Source organism: Camelina sativa, chromosome 5 (genome assembly GCF_000633955.1).
Source record: "Camelina sativa cultivar DH55 chromosome 5, Cs, whole genome shotgun sequence".
Taxonomy (NCBI): domain Eukaryota; kingdom Viridiplantae; phylum Streptophyta; class Magnoliopsida; order Brassicales; family Brassicaceae; genus Camelina; species Camelina sativa.
In genome coordinates this window covers 28,701,700-28,721,324 of record NC_025689.1, presented here as the reverse complement: position 1 = coordinate 28,721,324, position 19,625 = coordinate 28,701,700, and the positions used below count along the sequence as shown (strand labels likewise).

The 19,625-nt window shown below is 34.6% G+C and overlaps 4 protein-coding genes across 5 annotated transcripts; 2 read left to right on the top strand and 2 right to left on the bottom strand.

The window, feature by feature from the left end:
- On the top strand, positions 1,087-3,235 carry LOC104787752 (putative ribosome biogenesis GTPase RsgA). The gene is made up of 5 exons (XM_010513373.2): positions 1,087-1,822; positions 1,908-2,126; positions 2,201-2,395; positions 2,482-2,666; positions 2,754-3,235. The coding sequence occupies exons 1-5, from the start codon at positions 1,133-1,135 to the stop codon at positions 2,935-2,937; spliced, it is 1,473 nt and encodes a 490-aa protein (XP_010511675.1). The 5' UTR covers positions 1,087-1,132; the 3' UTR covers positions 2,938-3,235.
- LOC104787751 (60S ribosomal protein L17-2) lies at positions 3,116-4,847 on the bottom strand. Its single transcript, XM_019246052.1, has 7 exons — positions 4,771-4,847; positions 4,629-4,665; positions 4,486-4,526; positions 3,743-3,973; positions 3,544-3,646; positions 3,390-3,457; positions 3,116-3,303 (listed from the first exon to the last, which is right to left on the bottom strand). The coding sequence occupies exons 1-7, from the start codon at positions 4,771-4,773 to the stop codon at positions 3,259-3,261; spliced, it is 528 nt and encodes a 175-aa protein (XP_019101597.1). The 5' UTR covers positions 4,774-4,847; the 3' UTR covers positions 3,116-3,258.
- On the bottom strand, positions 8,467-13,645 carry LOC104787749 (endoplasmic reticulum metallopeptidase 1-like). Of its 2 annotated transcripts, none has more exons than XM_019246051.1 (20): positions 13,171-13,645; positions 13,004-13,089; positions 12,820-12,921; positions 12,478-12,584; positions 12,296-12,396; positions 12,028-12,115; positions 11,636-11,724; positions 11,313-11,452; positions 11,062-11,215; positions 10,837-10,972; positions 10,632-10,725; positions 10,383-10,512; positions 10,242-10,301; positions 10,048-10,166; positions 9,848-9,972; positions 9,527-9,751; positions 9,289-9,449; positions 9,031-9,194; positions 8,856-8,938; positions 8,467-8,783 (listed from the first exon to the last, which is right to left on the bottom strand). In XM_019246051.1, the coding sequence occupies exons 1-20, from the start codon at positions 13,384-13,386 to the stop codon at positions 8,554-8,556; spliced, it is 2,610 nt and encodes an 869-aa protein (XP_019101596.1). In that variant the 5' UTR covers positions 13,387-13,645; the 3' UTR covers positions 8,467-8,553. The 2 variants fall into 2 exon arrangements, with proteins under 2 accessions (XP_019101596.1, XP_010511673.1); XM_010513371.2 differs by having other exon boundaries at positions 10,386-10,512.
- Positions 16,941-19,273, top strand: LOC104787747 (probable arabinosyltransferase ARAD1). Its single transcript, XM_010513368.2, has 3 exons — positions 16,941-17,571; positions 17,766-18,167; positions 18,544-19,273. Exons 1-3 carry the CDS (start codon positions 17,101-17,103, stop codon positions 18,958-18,960), a joined length of 1,290 nt encoding a protein of 429 aa, XP_010511670.1. The 5' UTR covers positions 16,941-17,100; the 3' UTR covers positions 18,961-19,273.

Below are 19,625 nucleotides of genomic sequence, written 5' to 3'. Positions count from 1 at the left end.
ATAACCGAATCGAACTGAGCTGGTTTGTTTGGTTATCGGTTAGTTAACATATTTCTAAATAGGTGCCAAAAAAGAAACTCGGTACGGTTCTTGGGTCAAAACCAAAAATAACTGATTTCTAATGCGGTTAACATCGGTTATTTTTAGTTACATTTGATTCGGTTAAATTAGGTATTGGTGAAAACCAATTTTAATAATTACCCGAACCGAAAGCAAACAAATCCAAATTAAACATGTTTTGATCGGTTAAACCGAGAGAACCGAAACTGAACTAAAAATCTCAGTTTGAGTCAAAATCCCAGTTTGAGTCAAAATCCCCAGCTGTGGTTGGTATTTCGGGTGATTGGAAGTTGCAACTGTGACGAACATGAACAATACTTGGAAATAAAATTTGTATATATTATTATAAAATTAAAAACTTAAACCGTTTTTTAATAAACCGAAACCAATATATAATTTCATTTTAATTGTAAAATCTAAACCCTAACCATCTCATTTGTAAACCCAAACTGACATATAATTTTGTTCTACTTGTAAAATATAAATTATAACCATCTCATTTGTGAACCCAAACCGACATATAATTTTGTTCTAATTGTAAAATCTAAATCCTAACCATCTCATTTGTGAATCCAAACCGACATATAATTTCGTTCTAATTATAAAATCTAAACCTTAACCATTTCATTTGTGAACCCAAACCGATATATAATTTCGTTTTAATTGTAAAATCTAAACTCTAATCATCTTATTTGTAAATCTAAACCGACACATTATTTTGTTCTAAGTTTAAAAATCTAAACCAAGCCAATATTTAACTTTACTTAACTAAAAGTATACAGAATTTATTTCCAATTTAATTTTGACTTTTTTTAAATGAAATATTAAATAAAAAATTCTGAATGGCTAAGAGGAGAGAAAGTGAACTTAAGTATTTTTCGACAAACATCATCATCGTCTTCAAATGGGAAAATTAGGTTTTGAACTATCACGTCTTTCTCACGCTTTTACGATTCAGGCCCATAGCACTTAACAGAAGGCCCATAACTCAAAAATCTTCTTCATATCACACCCAAATTCTCCACTGCTCTCTCCTCTCTAGACAGTCTCTGGATTCTTCTAGAATTTTCTTATGCAGACATCGTCGATTTCACTCCTCCGTCACTCTTCCCCGTTCCTCCGTCGCACGGCGGTTTTTCCCGGCGGATGTGGAGTTCGAGTCGGAATCGGAATTCGCCGCAGCTTCTGTCCTCTTTCAGCGAGACGAGATAACCCTGATGTCTCGAGAAAACCCCAACCGAGTAAGAATTTGCTCAGAGCGAAACATATCGGTACTAAAAATTACTCCTCCTCTCTCTCGCCGGTTCTCTCGCCGGAGCACAAACCTTCGCTCTTGGAGTCTCAAGCTATCGGTACCGTTGCAACAGCTCAAGCGAACTTTATGCGCGTCATTGTTCAAGATGTAGCTGGTTCTGTGAAGAGTGGTGATAATGATGATGATTCGTCTAAGAATGGTGTTGAGTTGCTTTGTGTTGTGAGAGCTGTGTTGAAGAAGATACGGAGGAGAGTTTTGGTTGGGGATAAGGTTCTTGTTGGATCTATTGATTGGGTTGATCGGAGAGGAATGATTGAGAATGTGTTTCACCGCCGCTCTGAGATTTTGGATCCACCGGTTGCGAACGTTGATCATTTGTTGGTGCTTTTCTCTCTGGATCAACCGAAGCTGGAGCCGTTTACACTCACTAGGTTCTTGGTGGAAGCTGAATCTACTCGTATTCCACTCACACTTGCTTTGAACAAAACTGAACTCATCAGTGAAGAGGTAAAAGGAGGAATTATAGATTGCATTAGCTCACTACTTGTTTGCTTCTAGGGATTGATTAGAATCATGAACTTGTTGTTTACAGGAATTGGAATCTTGGAAGATAAGATTGCGTGGTTGGAACTATGAACCATTGTTTTGTAGTGTGGGAACTAAAGAAGGACTTGATGAGATTGCGTTTATCCTGAGGAATCAGACTTCTGTGATTGTTGGACCTAGTGGTGTTGGGAAGTCAAGCTTAATAAACATATTGAGAAGTCACCATGGTGGTGGTGAGGTGGAAGATGAGAATTGGTTTGAGCCTGTAAGTTTCTTTCATTCTAGAGCTTAACTTTTACTTTACCATGTTCTCATGGCTTGACTCTTTGTGATATTCAGATGTTAGGTAATAAGTGGTTTGATGATCAACGAGTAGGGGAAGTTTCTTCTAGAAGTGGTAGGGGTAAACATACAACACGGAACGTATCGCTACTGCCTGTTTCTGAAGGTGGTTATCTCGCTGATACTCCTGGCTTTAGCCAACCTAGTTTGCTGAAAGTAACAAAGCAGTCACTTGCACACTGTTTTCCTGAGGTTTGTTCCTTGTACCCTTTGGCTTGTTCCCATTTTGCTTATTGACCAACTGTGACGATGTGTTGTCTTCTGAATTGTTTCTTTAGATACGGAACAAGATTGAAGGTGGAAAATGTGGATTTAGAGATTGCTTGCATATTGGGGAACCAGGGTGTGTTGTGAAAGGTGATTGGGAAAGGTATCCTTACTACTTGCAACTGCTTGATGAGATCAGAATCAGGGAGGAGTTTCAGCTTAGGACTTTTGGAACCAAAAGGGAAGATGATGTTAGGTATTATTATTGGGATTCTCCTGAAACTTATATCTTGAGATTGGTCATTTTCTCAAATGTCGTTTAACTAGGGGATCCATGACACAGGTACAAAGTAGGAGACATGGGTGTGAAACATGCTGAACCAAGGCTAGTACCCAAGAAGCATAGGAGAGAGTCGAGGAAGAAAACGAAACAGACAATGATCAGTGAGCTGGATGAGTTCGAAGATGATGACTTGGACTTAGAGAACGACCCAATCGTCCGAGCCATTGAGAATACACGACAATGAGAGAACTCATGTTTCCCACGAAGAAAAAGTCAGAAAATGTACAGATCTCTTTTGTTCTCAGAACTTATGTTCGTCTGCTTTTATTAACTAACGAAGTAAACCCTAAGAACCTAATATTGCAGAACCTTTTTTGTTCAAGAATTATTTAGATCATATGATTACTACTAAATACGAGACATGATAAATGCTTGTCATAACCATTAAGCGAAAATCTTCAAGAAAAAACTATCCGTTGTCTTACAAAACGATTCGAGCTAAAATAAAAAGGGAACAAAATCTCTTCAATGAGCACAAAGGACATAGAAATAAAACAAAGAAAGCTTAAGCTGCTGACTTCTTAGACTTGGCTGCCAACTGAGTCTCCGGCTACAATTATCAAAAAACAATTACGAAATGAGAATCACCGTTATTAACACAAATCCTGACTAACAAATGAGATGAAATATAGTTACCTCTTTCTTGACAGGCTCTTCCTTCTCTGACAAAATCAACTCAATGTGGCATGGGTTGGACATGTAAGCTGCAACCATGAAAGACACAATGAGTCACTAAAGAGAAGACAAAAAGATAACCATGCAAGTAATTTTACAATATCGCAAAACTTACGGTTGATTCTTCCGTGAGCACGGTAAGTCCTTCTCCTTTGCTTTGCGGCCTGGTTCACTTGGATGTGTGAGATGAAGAGCGCATCAACGTCCAAACCTTTCACCTGAAAAGTCAAAGTCAAATTATGCTCATTAGCAAAATGGTAGAGACAACCAAAAACGATTCCATACATTCATAATTAAAAGACTGTTATCCTCACCTCAGCATTGCTCTCAGCGTTCTTGAGCAAATCAAGAACAAACTGAGCAGACTTGGCGGGCCAACGTCCTTGACCATTAGAATGCCTGTTCTTAGCTTGAGCAGTTCTCCCCACACCTCTGCAGAAACGTGTGAAGGGAATTGCTTGCTTGTGAGCTATCACATCCTCAAGGTACCTCTTGGCCTTGATCAATGGTAGCTTCCTGATGGCGTGCGCTGTTTCCCTAGTGTTCTGTTCCACACAATCCAATACAAAACAAAAACACAATGAGCACAACCAATCAAAAACCAACAGTCTTGTAAAATGTGGCATCATTTACTGAACCATTAGTCACAAAAAAATCTACATAGGTTCACCCAAGAACAATGCCCGTAATTTCCCTGATATATACGAGAGCTTCATTCACAGAAATAGGCAACAAAGCCCTGCTTTTTTAATCAGGTTTCAATACTAACTTACTAACCCCCAAAAAAAAAACCTAAAATCCAAAAGCTTCATAATACGAAATGATAAAACTATTATCAATGTACCATCATGTACTGAACCTTAATAGTTATGAGATATACAAACACAGATTCACCCAATCACGATGACCAATTCAATCTCCCTGAAGTATACGTGAGATCTGTAAATTGCTACAGAAATCTGCTTTTTCTCAATCAGGTTAAACCCTAAAAACTACAATCTCCTAAACCCATAAATCTAAAACCACATCGGAAAATGTAATTGCGAGCTACACATACCTTGAAGTGAACCCTAAGATCGGATCCTCTAGCCTTGCAAGCTGCCAAAATCAAAAACAAAATATAACCACAAAGATCAAAACAGACAATCGAATACAAAGCAGAACGATCGAGACAACGAAATGGTCACCAAAGGAACTTACACTTGGTCTGGTTGTCGGGTTCTTGCGAGTACTTCACCTGCGAAATTAGCAAAAGGTAAGATAAAGAAGATTAGACAAAGGCGATTTTCTAGGTTAAATCTACGAGAGTAGAGAGATGGAGTGAGAAGCTTGAAGCAATTACCATGGCGGCTAATAGAAGAATCGGCTGCAGAAGAGTTGAGAGATTTGTTGAAGAGAGACTTTATATAGTGATAAAAGATATAAACCTGCGAAAACCTAATTCTTATATTCTAATGGGCTTATTTTTTGTCCATTTGTCATGACTTTACAGGCTTTATACAATAGCCCATTAACACTATGAATTGGGTTGGCGATTCTTCTTCTCAGTTTTTTTTTTTAATATGTTCGTGGATATACACTAAAATATTCGATCGTTACTCTTTCTTGCCTTATTTTTTATTATATGTTGCTTACCTTTAATTTTGGTAGCTTATCTTATAAAAACAACTAGATTAAGCATGGGTTGAAATTCATTTTATTTATATTATATTTTTATATAAAATATAATTTATGTTATTTTTCTTAAAGTTTTTTTGGATAATACATTATGCAATAAAATCATATGTTAAATATAAAAGCTTGAAAAAAAACACCTATTTTGTAAGTTTATTTTGTAAGTTTTATATTGTTAATGATTCTAGATAAGTATCCGTGCTATAACACTGGTTAAATTTTATTTCGTAATCTATCTTGTAATCCACTACTTAACTTGTAACCAATCAACATATCAATTTCGTAATCTATCTTTGGTTAACATTGTGCTCTATCGATAAAATATGTAGAAAATAAATTTGTAATATTGAGTTTAAAAATCTTTGGAAACAACAATATATGACTAAAATCTTCCAAAAATACAGTTTGGAATATCCATGATTTTATTTGTTACCATTAATATATCAATTATCAATTTGGTATATTCCTAATATTTAGGTGTAACTATTAATATTAATATATGGAATAATCTATAATCTATCTATAACCTGTGTGTAACCATTTGTAACCATTTATTGAAAATATAAAATCTACAAAAACTATGTTGAGTACTTCCCTTTTATTAAAAAGGGAATCTCCTGGTACACATCTAAAAGTGTTTTTAAAAAAAAAAAAGTCCACTTAACTCCCTATATGGGATTAATGCCAATCCGTCTCACCATAATCAAAATAAGTTTTTGCGTTAAAAAAAATAATCAAAATAAGTTTTTTTAATCAATTCTAATTATGTTAATTGCTTTACCAAATTAGCATATTTTTATAGTTTATAATTTTTCCATGTCAATATATATAGTTTATGATAATCAATAGAATTTTAATTTTTTTGGTAATTCCTCAAAAAAAAAAAAAAAACAAAAACAAATTATATGGGGGTTTTCAACATATTTAATGTGACATTTTATAATTGGATGTTCGGTTTAGGAAATTTATTAATGTTAATATAATTATGGAGATTGTAAACTTTTGTTATTGAAAATCTGTTGTATATCATTTAAATTTGAGAGATTCTAGCATCAATAAAAATAGTTTTAGAGATTTAATGGGTAGAATTGTTTTTGGAAAATCAAAATGTATAGATGTTGTTAAGATTTTATGGCAATAAATGTAACAAATGTTGGTCAATTTAAGAAAGTTTAGTATTTGAGTATCTCTGCAGTGTTATTTATGGAATTGTTTTAGAGATTAGTGTTGTAAAAAATAAATTAAATAAGTAAAACTTAAAGAGCATAAACTAAAATGTATTTAAAAAATGTTAATATAGATATACGTATGTATGTTAAGACTTAGAGTGTTTCATTTATGTGATTGATAAGACTCGAAGAGAACCATTAGGCGGTCCTTCCACAAGACCGGTTCGTGTTAGAAGACCAAACCAACGGTACGTTGATTGAGTCAACCATGAAGACCCTGTTCTTTTATTGTTGTTTCTGATTCAGTTGACAAATAAGTTGAAGTGGTCTTCCGAGTTATAAGGAGCCACTCAACTTCTTTCCCATTTCCCTAAGTTGTGGGATCGTCATGATCACACGACACTTTGTATTTTACTTATTTAAATCAATCAAAAAATTAAAAAAATGTAGTCTTAACTACCCAAAAATATTGATCTTGTTGTTTTTTTGAGCAATACTCTTAGCTTTGAAGAGGAACTTATCAGCGGTATCAGAACACTTTTTTTTTCTTTTACAAACAACTCGCTTCGACGTTCTAAACATAAAGAAAAGCACATTGTGTCTCCGGAGACATCCGTCGAGCCGATGGGAACCCACAAGGAACGGTTGGAGGAGTTGGAAATAGTAATATTTTTTTAATAGTTTTAATTTAATTAAAGCCAATTATCAATAATTTTTAATTAAAAAAAAAAAGAGATTATGTGAAAGAAAGACTAGTTTTCAACAAATCAAAGAAAACGGTTAAAGTCCTCACATCCCCACAGTTTGCTAGTATACGAGCCAAGCTTGTAAAAAAATTGTGTTGTAACTTTGTTGTTTGTAAAATATAAGTGGCCTAAATATTTATAAAATTTGAGTCATAAAATAAAAACAATTCAGATTTAAAGTAGTAAATTATAAATAAAATTTTCAACTCAAAGTAGAATAAAAGCAGTTTTACTCTATATATATATATATATATATATATATATAGTAGGATTAGAGACTAGAGAGGATCTTACTCTATACTAGAATTTAGAGGAAAATGTAAAGTGGAATTGGAATTGTTCTCGATAACATGTGCTAATTTTGTTAGATTTTTTTGTTTTAATGTTGCACTACAATAATTACATGCATATTCAGATATTTTAAATGATGATAGTAGTTACTTTACATAAAAGAATTATGGCATTATGTTGTTGTCCAATCGATCATCAACCGTAAAGGAGAATCATGGCGAGTACTTATCAAGTTTAAAGATAAAAAATTGTGCTAAACTATATCTGTTGAATAGAGATTTGCTCACATTAAATAGATTTTGCTCTGTACAAACTTTGTATATGACAAGAATTACTACCGAGACTGACTTGCGTTTCCATTTGATTATATATATGTAGTAATCATAAACTTTTGTTGTTACTTTACTTTGTCAGTGGCTTTTAATTAAATCTACTAATCTAACTAACTCGTCATAAAATATTTCATTTGGATACAAAGGTATATATTAGATCAACTACAACTACAATATTTACTTAATACAAAACCTATAACTATATGTATACAATATCTAAAAAAAAATCTTTTAAAATATCTGGATATAATTTTTGTTTATCGATATTATTTTTGTTTGTTCTATTTTCCATGTAAAAGTTAAATACAACAAATATAGTCAAATCTCGATAAATTAATATTCTCTGTAAATTAATAATTTTTTCCGGTCCCAAGTTGGGACCAATGTAATATAGGACATAATTCAATAATATAAAAAATAAAATATTTTTTGAAAATCCTTTATAAATATATGGTCCCAACAATAGTATAAATTAATAATTATATAAGATTATCAAAATACATGTATATATATAAACATTACTTTTTGGTAAACCTCATTTCTAATATTTCTACTATATCAAAAACTTTTAGTTTTTTCTCCAAAACATGAGAATTATTATATTCCTTGTAATTGATTATATCAAAATATTATTTATAACAATTAAATCTTTGTTTTAAAAGCTTTTTTTTTAATTATCAAATATGATCTATAAATTAATAATTATTAATTTATCGATAAAATAAAACCTTTATAAATTAATAAATTTCTGCAGTCCGATCATTATTAATTTATAGAAGTTTTACTATATATTGTGTTGACAAATCTTACACATTGAACTATATGTATGTCCCGAGTTAAGAACGGATTTATTCTCTAATGTTTTCGAAAAAAAACAAAAAGGAGAAATACAAAATACTCTATGATTGTATGATTAGAAGAAGTAAGTAGAAAGAAAGCTAGTGTAGGCAATGACGTCGGACCATTTTGGGAAAAGACCCTTCAAATGTATAGTTTCTTCATCAAGACGTTGATCAAGAACAGCTACATCTACTCTCACTTCATCTTCACTACTTGCCTCTAACCAGAAGTTCCACTTCTCACCGCTGTTGCCACTCAGTCTCAATATGTACGAAGGAGGACCACCCGGTGGGAGTTCAGGTGCTGCAACAACAATAGTCAATAAGCCATTTTGTTAGGAGAAAGAAAAAGGAGGGTTCTTTGTGTGTGTGTAACCTGGAGGTTTGCCATCTGCAAAGGACCATCCTGATAACGGACCAGTTATGTTCAGAACTGTGACCCAGATCTCTTCCAACGACCTGCAAATGGAATATAGACAATAGTTAATAACCAATTTTGGTAAATAGCAAAACAAAACCAATAGAAGTGTCTTTTTTGGAGTCCAACTAACCCCAAAGAGAGTTCCAGATGAACTCTGCGAGTTCCGTTTTTAAATGTCGTTTGCGGTTTATGAGTTTGAAGGTGTGGGAATTGGCTATATCGTTCTGAAATATTGTTGGCTTTAGCAGAGAACCTTCCGTTTGTTGTTACTACGCAAGAAATAGGGAAAAGTGCCTGTAGATACCAGACAACTCTTTACTCCAAACTCAAAACACTTACTATATCTTTGCCAATAGCATGTACGGTGAAACGAATCTAAAGAACGTACCAACCAAGCTTCTTGAGGAGATGCTTCAGCATTTGCCAATGAAAAAGAAGGACCAGCATGAAGTTCCTCTGCCACTTCCGGAGCATGTTTAAAAATGAACTCCATAGAGTTTGAATCAATCACAGCTAAATCGTAACTTGAGCCTGTGATTTCATTTCCACCTGCAACAGGCACATTAATAAACATTTAACTTCATTACTCCGAAAACAGTTCTATATCGCGTGAGCAAAAGGCTTACCTGCAGAGATGAATGTGTGTTGGAGTACAACTCTCTTCGGTGCATCTTTGCTATAAGGAAAGAACTGTGATGATACAGCCAACATGACCACACTGAAGTGAAGCAAGAATTTCAAGATCGACGATTTGGCCAGCCAACGATCACAAATTGGTATTACTGGACCTAAACACAAGCCGGTGACGATTCCAATGACTGCAGCTACTGCTACATCTGCTAGATAATACCCTGCAAAACCAAAACATTGTACAATAAACATCTTCACAATGAAGGTCACACTTGCAATCACAACAAGCTATTTAATGTTCCAATGGTAAAACTAACCATAAGGTGGTGGAATTGCTCCCATCATTCCCATCTTCTCAATTAAAAATAGTGCAAGAATACCACCAAAATATAGAGCATACAGAAGGCATGGAACAAGAGGTATCACATAAAACATGGGAGACCTGGATGAAATATAACTTTATCATACAACAGATTTATCCAGAAGGCTAAAGTTAGGCAATGTCTAGAAGTATTACTTGATCGAGTTATAGCCATAAGACTTGACTGACATACAGAAAGCAATCCACCCTAGTAGCATAGAAATGCAGATGACAAATGTCATGAATCCTCCATTTAATCCAGCGAAAAAATATGCCTGAAAACGTTTCTCAAGTTAGTCAAAGATCAGCCAAACAAACAAACAAAGTCCGAGGTAACAAAAAGTGCATACCGTAGTTGCAAAAGCATAGAACCCAAATGCTCCCCAAAACCTTGCTTCATCAGATGGTTCCTACAAGATCATAGTTAGAAGACATTTTCTAGTAATAGACAGGGAGACTAATGAGATAAGAGGAAAGAATAAGGACTTTACAACTTTCATTATCTTCTTGGATGAAACACCTTGAGAATGTGAGACACGATCAGAGATAGCTCTTGGAATTAAAAGGCCAAAAAATGAGCAGGGGATGAACATCAAGAAAGCTAAGTATGAATGAGCAAACCTGCATTTCCACCATAATTTAAATGAGTCTCCCCCACCAATAAAATTTTCCACTGTTTCAATACCTTTATTAAGCATTAAATAAAATATGGAACAATGTAACAAGAATAAAAAACGAACCAGCTCATGGGATAAGCAAAGAACAATCTGATGACTGCGAAGAGAACAGGGAATATTACACCAAGTAAAATCCCAGCGAAATGGTTGACAACTCCTAATCAGGCAACGGTTTACAATGTTAAACCTCCAAAACATCGTACAAGAAGGAAAAGAGTACAGAGTAACTAAAAATAGTAAGAATGTAAAAGATTGCATATTTTTTTACCTTTCAAGAAAGCCCACAAGATTGATAACAAAGGGTGTGTCTTAGGTTCCATCATATACAAAAAGAAAGGAACACAAAGGAACAAAGCAGCTGGAATATTATGAAGTACCATAGCTACTCTTCTTGGATAGTACACCTGATAGATGTCATGATATCAGCTTGTCAAGCGAATGTAAACAAGTTAAGAAACAAAAAAAGATGATGAACAAAGTCAAAAGCACTCACCATGAAGAATGTTAAGTAATCAAAGAAAACAGCTCTTTCAACCATGTCATTGTTAGCATCCTTTCTTTCACTAGCAACCTTCAGTCTAGAAGAACTTGTGAAGGCTTTAAGCACGCTAATTAAGTTTTCTCCACGTGCTTGCATGCTTCCAGGTCTGGTTTAAATGTATTTCTGTGAAACGAGGATCGTACTAAAAAATAAACAATAGTAAGGAAAAGTTCAACCATAATATATACCAAAACGATGCATACACTATTCTGTCCACTGTGTCAAAGGAAGTATGGTAGTAGTAACCGCCTAGAAGAAAGATAATGTCTAGCCCGGGGATGTCAGCGTAATCTTCTGCAAACATTCTGTAATCGGTGTCTCCAGGAATTACAGGGAAAACATCCTGGGAAATATCACAGGGCAACTTCAAGTCAGTGACACAGATGAACTAGAAACAAAATGGTTGGATACAGTTTTGTCATTGACCCCACTATCACTTGGTAAAAGCAGAGAAGACAGTGTCTGTGGATGTGTGTGAATGTCAAATGCATGTCACAGAGCTAAAGATCAAGAGAGAGAGAGAGACCTGTGCAGAACTCTGTGCCATTGGATACACTGCAGCTTGAGAATAAACTTGGGACGGCCACGAACCAGGCCCTGATTGGCAGACCAGATCTGCCAGCCATTTACATCAAGAATAAATAGTCATTGAAAAGCAAACACTTAACGCTGTCACTAATAAGCCAACACATATTCTCAAGCTGCATTATTTTCTAGAGACAGGCTAATGAATGAGAAGTTCTTCAATATGTCTACGGCAATGGTCTATAAAGATGTTTAATGATAAGCTTTGTTGTATCAATCCTCGGGAAAGATAAGAGTGGATCCAAGATCAAACTTAAGAATATCACTGTAATGGTTTTATTCATTATCAATATTACACCATCTGAATAGTCCTTAGGGGATACAAGATCTTACCAATACCCCCTGTCCCAGAAGCTTCCACATTGATAAAAGCTCCAATGGTGTCTTTCAACTTATGCTTCGTCATGAAGCCGTGTGAGCCCTAAACACACAGACAAAACGCCACACCACCATGTAAAGTAAGAGCTGATTTTTCATCATCTTGACTATATAAGAAAGATCATACTATTTAGCAATTACAAACTACATTTAAGATAAATTTCATGAAACAACATCATTCTATACGTAAAGAGTAACTAAGCATCATTCATAACTGAGTTACCAGCATAAAAAGCTCTTCAGCACCATTAAAGAGAAAGATTACAGGTCGAGGTGGGGTCCAACCAGAATCCACAACTAGTCTTGCTAATTCAAGTAGTGATGCTGCAAAAATGGAAACACATAAATCCATGAATATAGTGGTCAAGAAAGGAAAAACTAAATAAATGGTAACCCCAAACTCACCTACACATGACCCACAGTCACCAGCTCCAGGAGAATTAACAGGACTGTCATAATGTGCATTCATCAATACAGATGCATCAGTGTCATGAGAATCCATTGAGGAGATACTGCAATAAAACAAAAACAAAAAAATTGGTGAAATGTTTGGCATTAATCAGTGGGGACACAAATCATTCAATGTTGCAGACTCTCTACTAATGACTGAATATAAAATATAACACATACTATAAGAGAAAGAATGGTCAACCGCAAACTGAATCATAAAATGCAAACTACAAAGTCTCCTGAATAACACATATATAAACCAGAAATCTCAATGTACTAGTAGTAAAGAAAGAGTACCGCATAAGTATATTTGTGTGGTTTCTGTATCCAAGTGAGATGCTATGGCCTAGAAACATCATGCTAAAGGAACCATCCACCTGAGTCTCCTCCACCTCAACCCTATTATACAGCCAAAAGCATTAAACTCGTGATACCACTTTCTTTGATTCGGGTCAAAAAAAAAAGTTTATTCAAACCAAACCTTAGATTAGGACCAGCTCTCTCCTTAACCATCTCCAACTGCGATTTTATATATGTTGCAGCTTCTTTAAGCCCTGGTCGTCCTTCCTACAAAACCCATGTCGTGAAACAAAGATCAGAGAGACGAAGTGAAAGTGAAAGAGATGAAACGGCGGCGAATCAAATCACCTGACGACCATCGATCTCCTCAGCCAAGACACGGATGTGTTCGACGGCTCTAGCTTCAGAGAAACGTTCGAGAGGAGCGTCTGAAGGAAGAGGAGAGATGAATTTCATGTGGAGGACGGAGTAAACAATAGCTGACATTAAAGCGTAGATGAAGACGATTGAGAAGAGGAACTTGAATCCAGTTGCATCGCTTGTGCTCATTCTCCAAAACGCCATCACTACTAATGGAATGGATTCAAATTGTTTGAATCGGCGCTTTGGTAATGACAAAGAGATCAGAGGAAAGGAAAAGAATTAAGACAAATCTCGTACTTAGAAAGACAACGATTGTTCAGTTTTGTAATGTAACGGAACAGAACACAGAACAGGAACGCCGTCGCTATGTGTCAGAGAGAGAGAGAAAGAAGAGACTGTTACGGTGTGATGTGATACAAAGTTACTAAAATATCCTCGTCTTATATATCATTATCAAAAACGTTTTCTCTCTAATCTAATCTTAATTTATAAAAAGGTGTCATGTCAGGATCAAAGTGTTAATTTAATTCGTAGAGACTTGTAAAGTTTGATTTCTTTTGGTTTTTGACTTGTAGATTTTGAAGTTTGAAAATCAATGAATTCGAATATCTTTGGACTATTAAAAGGTGAAAGATCATATAGTATTTGCATGTGTATGGACAGATGTCAATATCAAAGTGACATTGTTGTGTTTTGCTGACTTTTAAATACGATGCAGCGAAAGTAGAATCTTGCATATATATTACTTCGTAGCTCGTGAACTATGGAGAATCAGAGGATTCAGAGCAATCGACAAAGGTGTTAAAATTGGTTCATTAGCATGTATTTGGGTTATAATTGGGAAAAATGTCATATTGTTTCAACAAAATACATATGAGTTACATGATTTTTTTTTGTGTGTGCACGAATTACATGATCAAATTAAATTTTAGACATATAAACACGCAAAAAATCAAATAATGGGATTTAGATATACGTTCAAGTTAAAGTTTAAGTGACGTGATCACCATAACATGTGTTAAAAAAGCATATATAATTATGATATTACCTTTTCTCTTCCTTATACGATGATATATGCTCCCCCACACGTCTCGCGTGCCACCGGTTGATGGTTTTGAATGGTTGTACGGTATGGTGTAAATCGGACTATACATACCAATATTTTGGTATGCAACACATTGGCAAAATATTGGACTGTAGTATATAACAGACTAGTATGAAGTTTATAATAATATAGAGTTTTTGAGGAGCAGAATGAAAAATACAGGCCAATAGTGCATTTACAATAGTATCCAGATTTTTAATTCATTGTATACTAGTATGAAGATTAGAGATTTTTAGTTCAAATGCATATTAGTATGTAGATTTTTAGTATGCAACAATGCATACTGGTATGTAATGGTGAATGGTAAATTAAGTGCGTACTAGTCTAATTTTAGTCTGGTCTGGAGCATAATATACAACCATTCAAAACCTTTGTGAAACATTATAGCTGAGTTTCGAATCAGTAGTAATTTTGATCCAAGAAACGAAGAGAACATAATCCATTCCCAATCATTATAGTTGGGAAGAACCTTTTTCTGGTTTCACAAATCCGCTGCCGAGGAAACCAATTACTCTTTATAGTTGTACAACTCGTCATGAGATCCGTATGTCTTTGCACCTTTGTTTTGGTTTATCATGCATGATTATGTGTATTTTTTTTTTGGTTGAAATGTTGTGTACTTGTGTTCACCGTCGCTCTTTGTTGTCATTGACAACTTGTCAAGAAAACAGAAAATTACGACGTATGGTTGACAGAGACGACCGAAAACAAAAAACACAAATCAGTCAGAAATAAAAATAATAATAAAAAGTGTATATCTTTATTGTAAAATATTATCTCATAATTAATACAAAAAAAATCTCAATATCTCAGTTTTTCTCTCTACAATGAGTTTCTAAATCTCTCTAGTTTTCGAGACTTTCTAAACTTCATAAACTTGATTTCTCTCAATCATCCGAGTTGCGATTCTGCTCAGTTGCTTTACTTGAGCATTGTGGTCTGTCAATGACTTTATGAGCGGTATATTTCTTAATAATGAGTTGAGCTGTAATTGGCCAGAGTAGCCACTCTCGTCTATCAACACGACCCTCCACTTGTTCATCTAGAGAATTATGGTATTAGCTTAGCTTGCACGATATAACTGCAGGACAGATCACTACCTCTTGTAGTGACTTAGCAGCTTGTTGATTCAAGAAGTAAGAAGAAAAAATCATAAATTGAAAGCAAAACAAATCCATTAAAATTATTTCAGCAGACAACAATCTAATAGACAACAATCGTAGGTTAAACCATTACCTCTTTCTCTAGGCTTTCAACTGGACAACCAAACATTATGAACTGTTTAAACTTTTGAAATTTGGCAGAAGTCATTGTTTAGTCTTTTGCACATTTCGTTTTTTTATGAAATGGAGTGTGTAGAGATGGGTGCTTCTAATGTAGGGGTTACGGGTATACAAATCATATACAATAATTTGTTTCTTTGGTTTATGTTAGATAGTGCATTTCCCCCATTTTTTTTTTAAAATGGTTCCCTTTCTTCCTCAGAAAAAAAACTTCTTTTTGTTCCATAGACCATTGCGTAATTGTATACCGGATTGTTTACAAATGCTAGTGCCCATAAAATGGATGTGCGATTGACAACTTAGTCAATCTACCATAAAATCTCTATATATTCTTTTTCTATTCTTCCAATAATCTCTATATATTTTTAAAATTAATAAATATTATAAAATAATAAAATTTTCTATTCTTAAATTGGCGCATAGTAAAAATTAAGGACATTTTCAAAAATAACTAATTTTTTATGTCATTTTTCAAAAATACCTTTTCATGTTGTCTATTTTTAAAAATACCCCTTTTCAATGTATAAAATGAATAAATTATAAATTCTAAACCCCAAATACTAAACCCTACTCTAAATGTAAAATAGAGAACCCAAAGCTAAAACAAAAATTCTAAAAAATAATTTAACATATTCTAATTGTGTAAAAGAGGATAAAAATGAAAATATTCAAGAAAAATGGTATTTTTGAAAAAAGTCTAAAAATTAACAAAAATTTCAACTTTATAAATTAATAATACACTAATCTATGATTTTAATGTTTTAAGAACAAAAAAAAGAATTTTCGTGAAAACTATCACTCTAAACTTTTATCATATAAAACAAGTGTTATATAAACTTTTAAACATTCTATAAATATGTCACAAATTCAGCCAAAATTTTTGGTAACTTTTTAATTTATGTATATGTATCATTTTTATTTCGATATTTTTATAAACTGTTGACAAAAAAAAACTATTAAATTACGACAATCGAAATCATTAATCATAAATTGAAATTTATATATCGCTTGTAAAAGTGGAATCAACTATAATCTTTGTAATTCATTGTCTAATTTATTGTCAAAATATTTTTTTCTAAATATAAAAATGTCAAGTCCAAAACTACAAAATTTATAACATTCAAAACACTGATTTGATTTAGACTAAATTGTTTCATTTCATATTTTCTAGAATTTTCACAATAAAAAAAAAATCTCTAAAAATTACAGTCTTTTCTTTTTACAGCCTCTATAAAGTTATAGTCTCTACATGATTAATTTGTAGAGGTTTTTACTGTATAGGTTGAGTTGGAAAAAAAAAAAAGAGGAGAAAATATCGAAAATAGTCTAAAGACTAGTTTAGTAGATTTTGTTTTCTGACTGAATGACTCGACTCGAATCGAATCACCTGTTTTTGTTGTTGTCAAAATGACTCAACACGTCTCCTTCCAATTCTAAACTCGTTAACACGAGCATCAAGCAACAACAACAACAAACCAAAACAGAGACCGTTGGATCCAAATCTCACATCTCTATCCAGAAGAAGAAATGTACGGCAAAACCATATGCACAATCGTCTTCTTCATCTTCCTCGTTGCTTCTTTCTCAATCTACATGGGCACCGTCGATCCAAGACCTTACTTCTATCTCCGTGAGCCCTCTCCTTGTAGCTCCACGGGGAAACAACAACCTCTCCGTGTATTCATGTACGATCTCCCTCGGAAGTTCAATGTAGCGATGATGGATCCACGCAGCTCAGATGTTGAGCCACTCACAGGGAAGAATCTGCCTTCTTGGCCTCAGACTTCTGGGATTAAGAGACAGCACAGCGTTGAGTATTGGCTTATGGCTTCGCTTCTTCAGGGAGGTGGTGGAGGTGATGCTGATGCTGAAGCAATTAGGGTTTTTGATCCGGATTTGGCGGATGCTTTCTATGTTCCTTTCTTCTCGTCCTTGAGCTTTAATACTCATGGGAAGAACATGACCGATCCTGATACTGAGTTTGATCGGCAATTACAGGTAATTTAGGATGTTCTGATTTAGTTTTTGGTTGATGGGTTAGCTCAAAGTCGTTGACTTTACTACAAATTTTGAATCTTTTTTCATAATTTCGGTGGTTTGTGGATGTTCTGATTTAGTTTTGGTTGATGGGTTTGGTCAAAGTTGTTAACTTTATTGCAAATGTTGAATCTTTGTTTCTTGTTGTGGATCAGGTAGAGTTAATGGAGTTTCTTGAGAATTCAGAGTATTGGAAACGTTCAGGAGGTAAAGATCATGTGATTCCGATGACACATCCTAATGCTTTCAGATTTCTAAGGCAACAAGTGAATGCGTCGATTCTTGTTGTTGTGGATTTTGGGCGTTATCCGAAAGACATGGCAAGTCTTAGTAAAGATGTTGTTTCCCCGTATGTACATGTTGTTGAGTCCTTGACAGAGGATGGTGATGATGGTATGAGGGATCCTTTTGAGGCTCGTACCACGCTTCTTTACTTCCGTGGGAATACTGCTAGGAAAGACGAAGGTAAAATCCGTCTGAGGTTGGAGAAGTTATTGGCTGGTAACTCTGATGTTCACTATGAGAAAAGTGTGGCAACAACACAAAACATCAAAGTGGTAAGCAACTTACCCCTCTCATATTCTCTAGGCAAGGATTCATACACTGGTTATATCCTGATAAAGAATCTACATAGTTTAAAACTTAAGAAAATGTGGTATCCAAGCATTCTCAGTCCAAGACCAATGTGATAGGTTGTCATGAAGCATGAGTATATATAGGATAGTGCTTTTGAGTCTTTTGGGGACCTATTAGGCATGAAAGGAATATGAGTTCTCTTCAACGAACTAAGGTTTCTAACTTTGGTACTTGTGTCAGTTAGTTTGTGCTCTTCATTTTGTAAGCTGATTTAGAGAAGAATTAGAGGAAGATATCTGATGTTGAACCTATCACATAGATAGTAATTCTTCTCTTCATGTTTTGGTTTGTCACCAGTCTACGGAAGGGATGAGATCATCAAAATTCTGTCTGCATCCAGCTGGGGACACTCCATCTTCATGCCGCCTATTTGATGCCATTGTCAGTCACTGCATTCCGGTCATCATAAGCGACAAAATCGAGCTGCCTTTTGAAGATGAAATAGACTACTCAGAATTCTCACTCTTTTTCTCTATAAAAGAGTCGCTTGAACCAGGCTACATCCTCAACAACCTCCGCCAGTTTCCTAAGGAGAAATGGCTGGAAATGTGGAAACGCCTGAAGAACGTATCTCATCACTTTGAGTTCCAGTACCCAACCAAGAGAGAGGATGCAGTAAATATGTTGTGGAGACAGGTGAAACACAAGATCCCTAATGTCAAGCTCGCTGTACATAGAAACAGGAGGTTGAAAGTCCCTGATTGGTGGCTTTGAAGAAATGACCATTATTTTTCTCAAAGGTTAAGTCTTTTCATTCTTCTTCAATACTGTACATTAGTTGATTCTTTTGTTACATTTTGCGTTTCACAATCCATTGATAGGCATATATTCTCTAAAAACATCATTATTTTTTAATAACCTGAGGTAGTTACATCTAAGTTCAGCACTTTATCTGTTTTGATTTTGTCTTTCAAGGTTCACTGATTCAGACACTTATATCTTGTAAGGTTTGAGATGAGAGTTCCTATTGTTGTAAACTTGTAATGGAAAACAAGATGATCTAGCCTGCTCCTCTTTATTCTTCGTATTCCAGCTTCTGTTTTGTTTTGTTTTGTTTTGTTTTGTTCTTAACACCACGAAATAAGTCAGTCAGTGTACATACGATATAAGTCATGGTACCACCAGTTTTGCTATTCATCAGGAACTTATACACCACGAAGTCTCAGTTCTGAGTGTCTGTCATCTTCTACACTACTACTATTGGCGAATCAAGAAATCTTTTCATGGGTTCTAAGAATATATCATCTGAATACTGAATGTAACTAAACCCACTAGAGAGATATGATATGAGTATGACCACCATAATCTTGGAACCGACCAACCGTATAATCTCTTTGAACCAGTGATTAAATTAAAGTGTAACAGGCCACATACCAAAA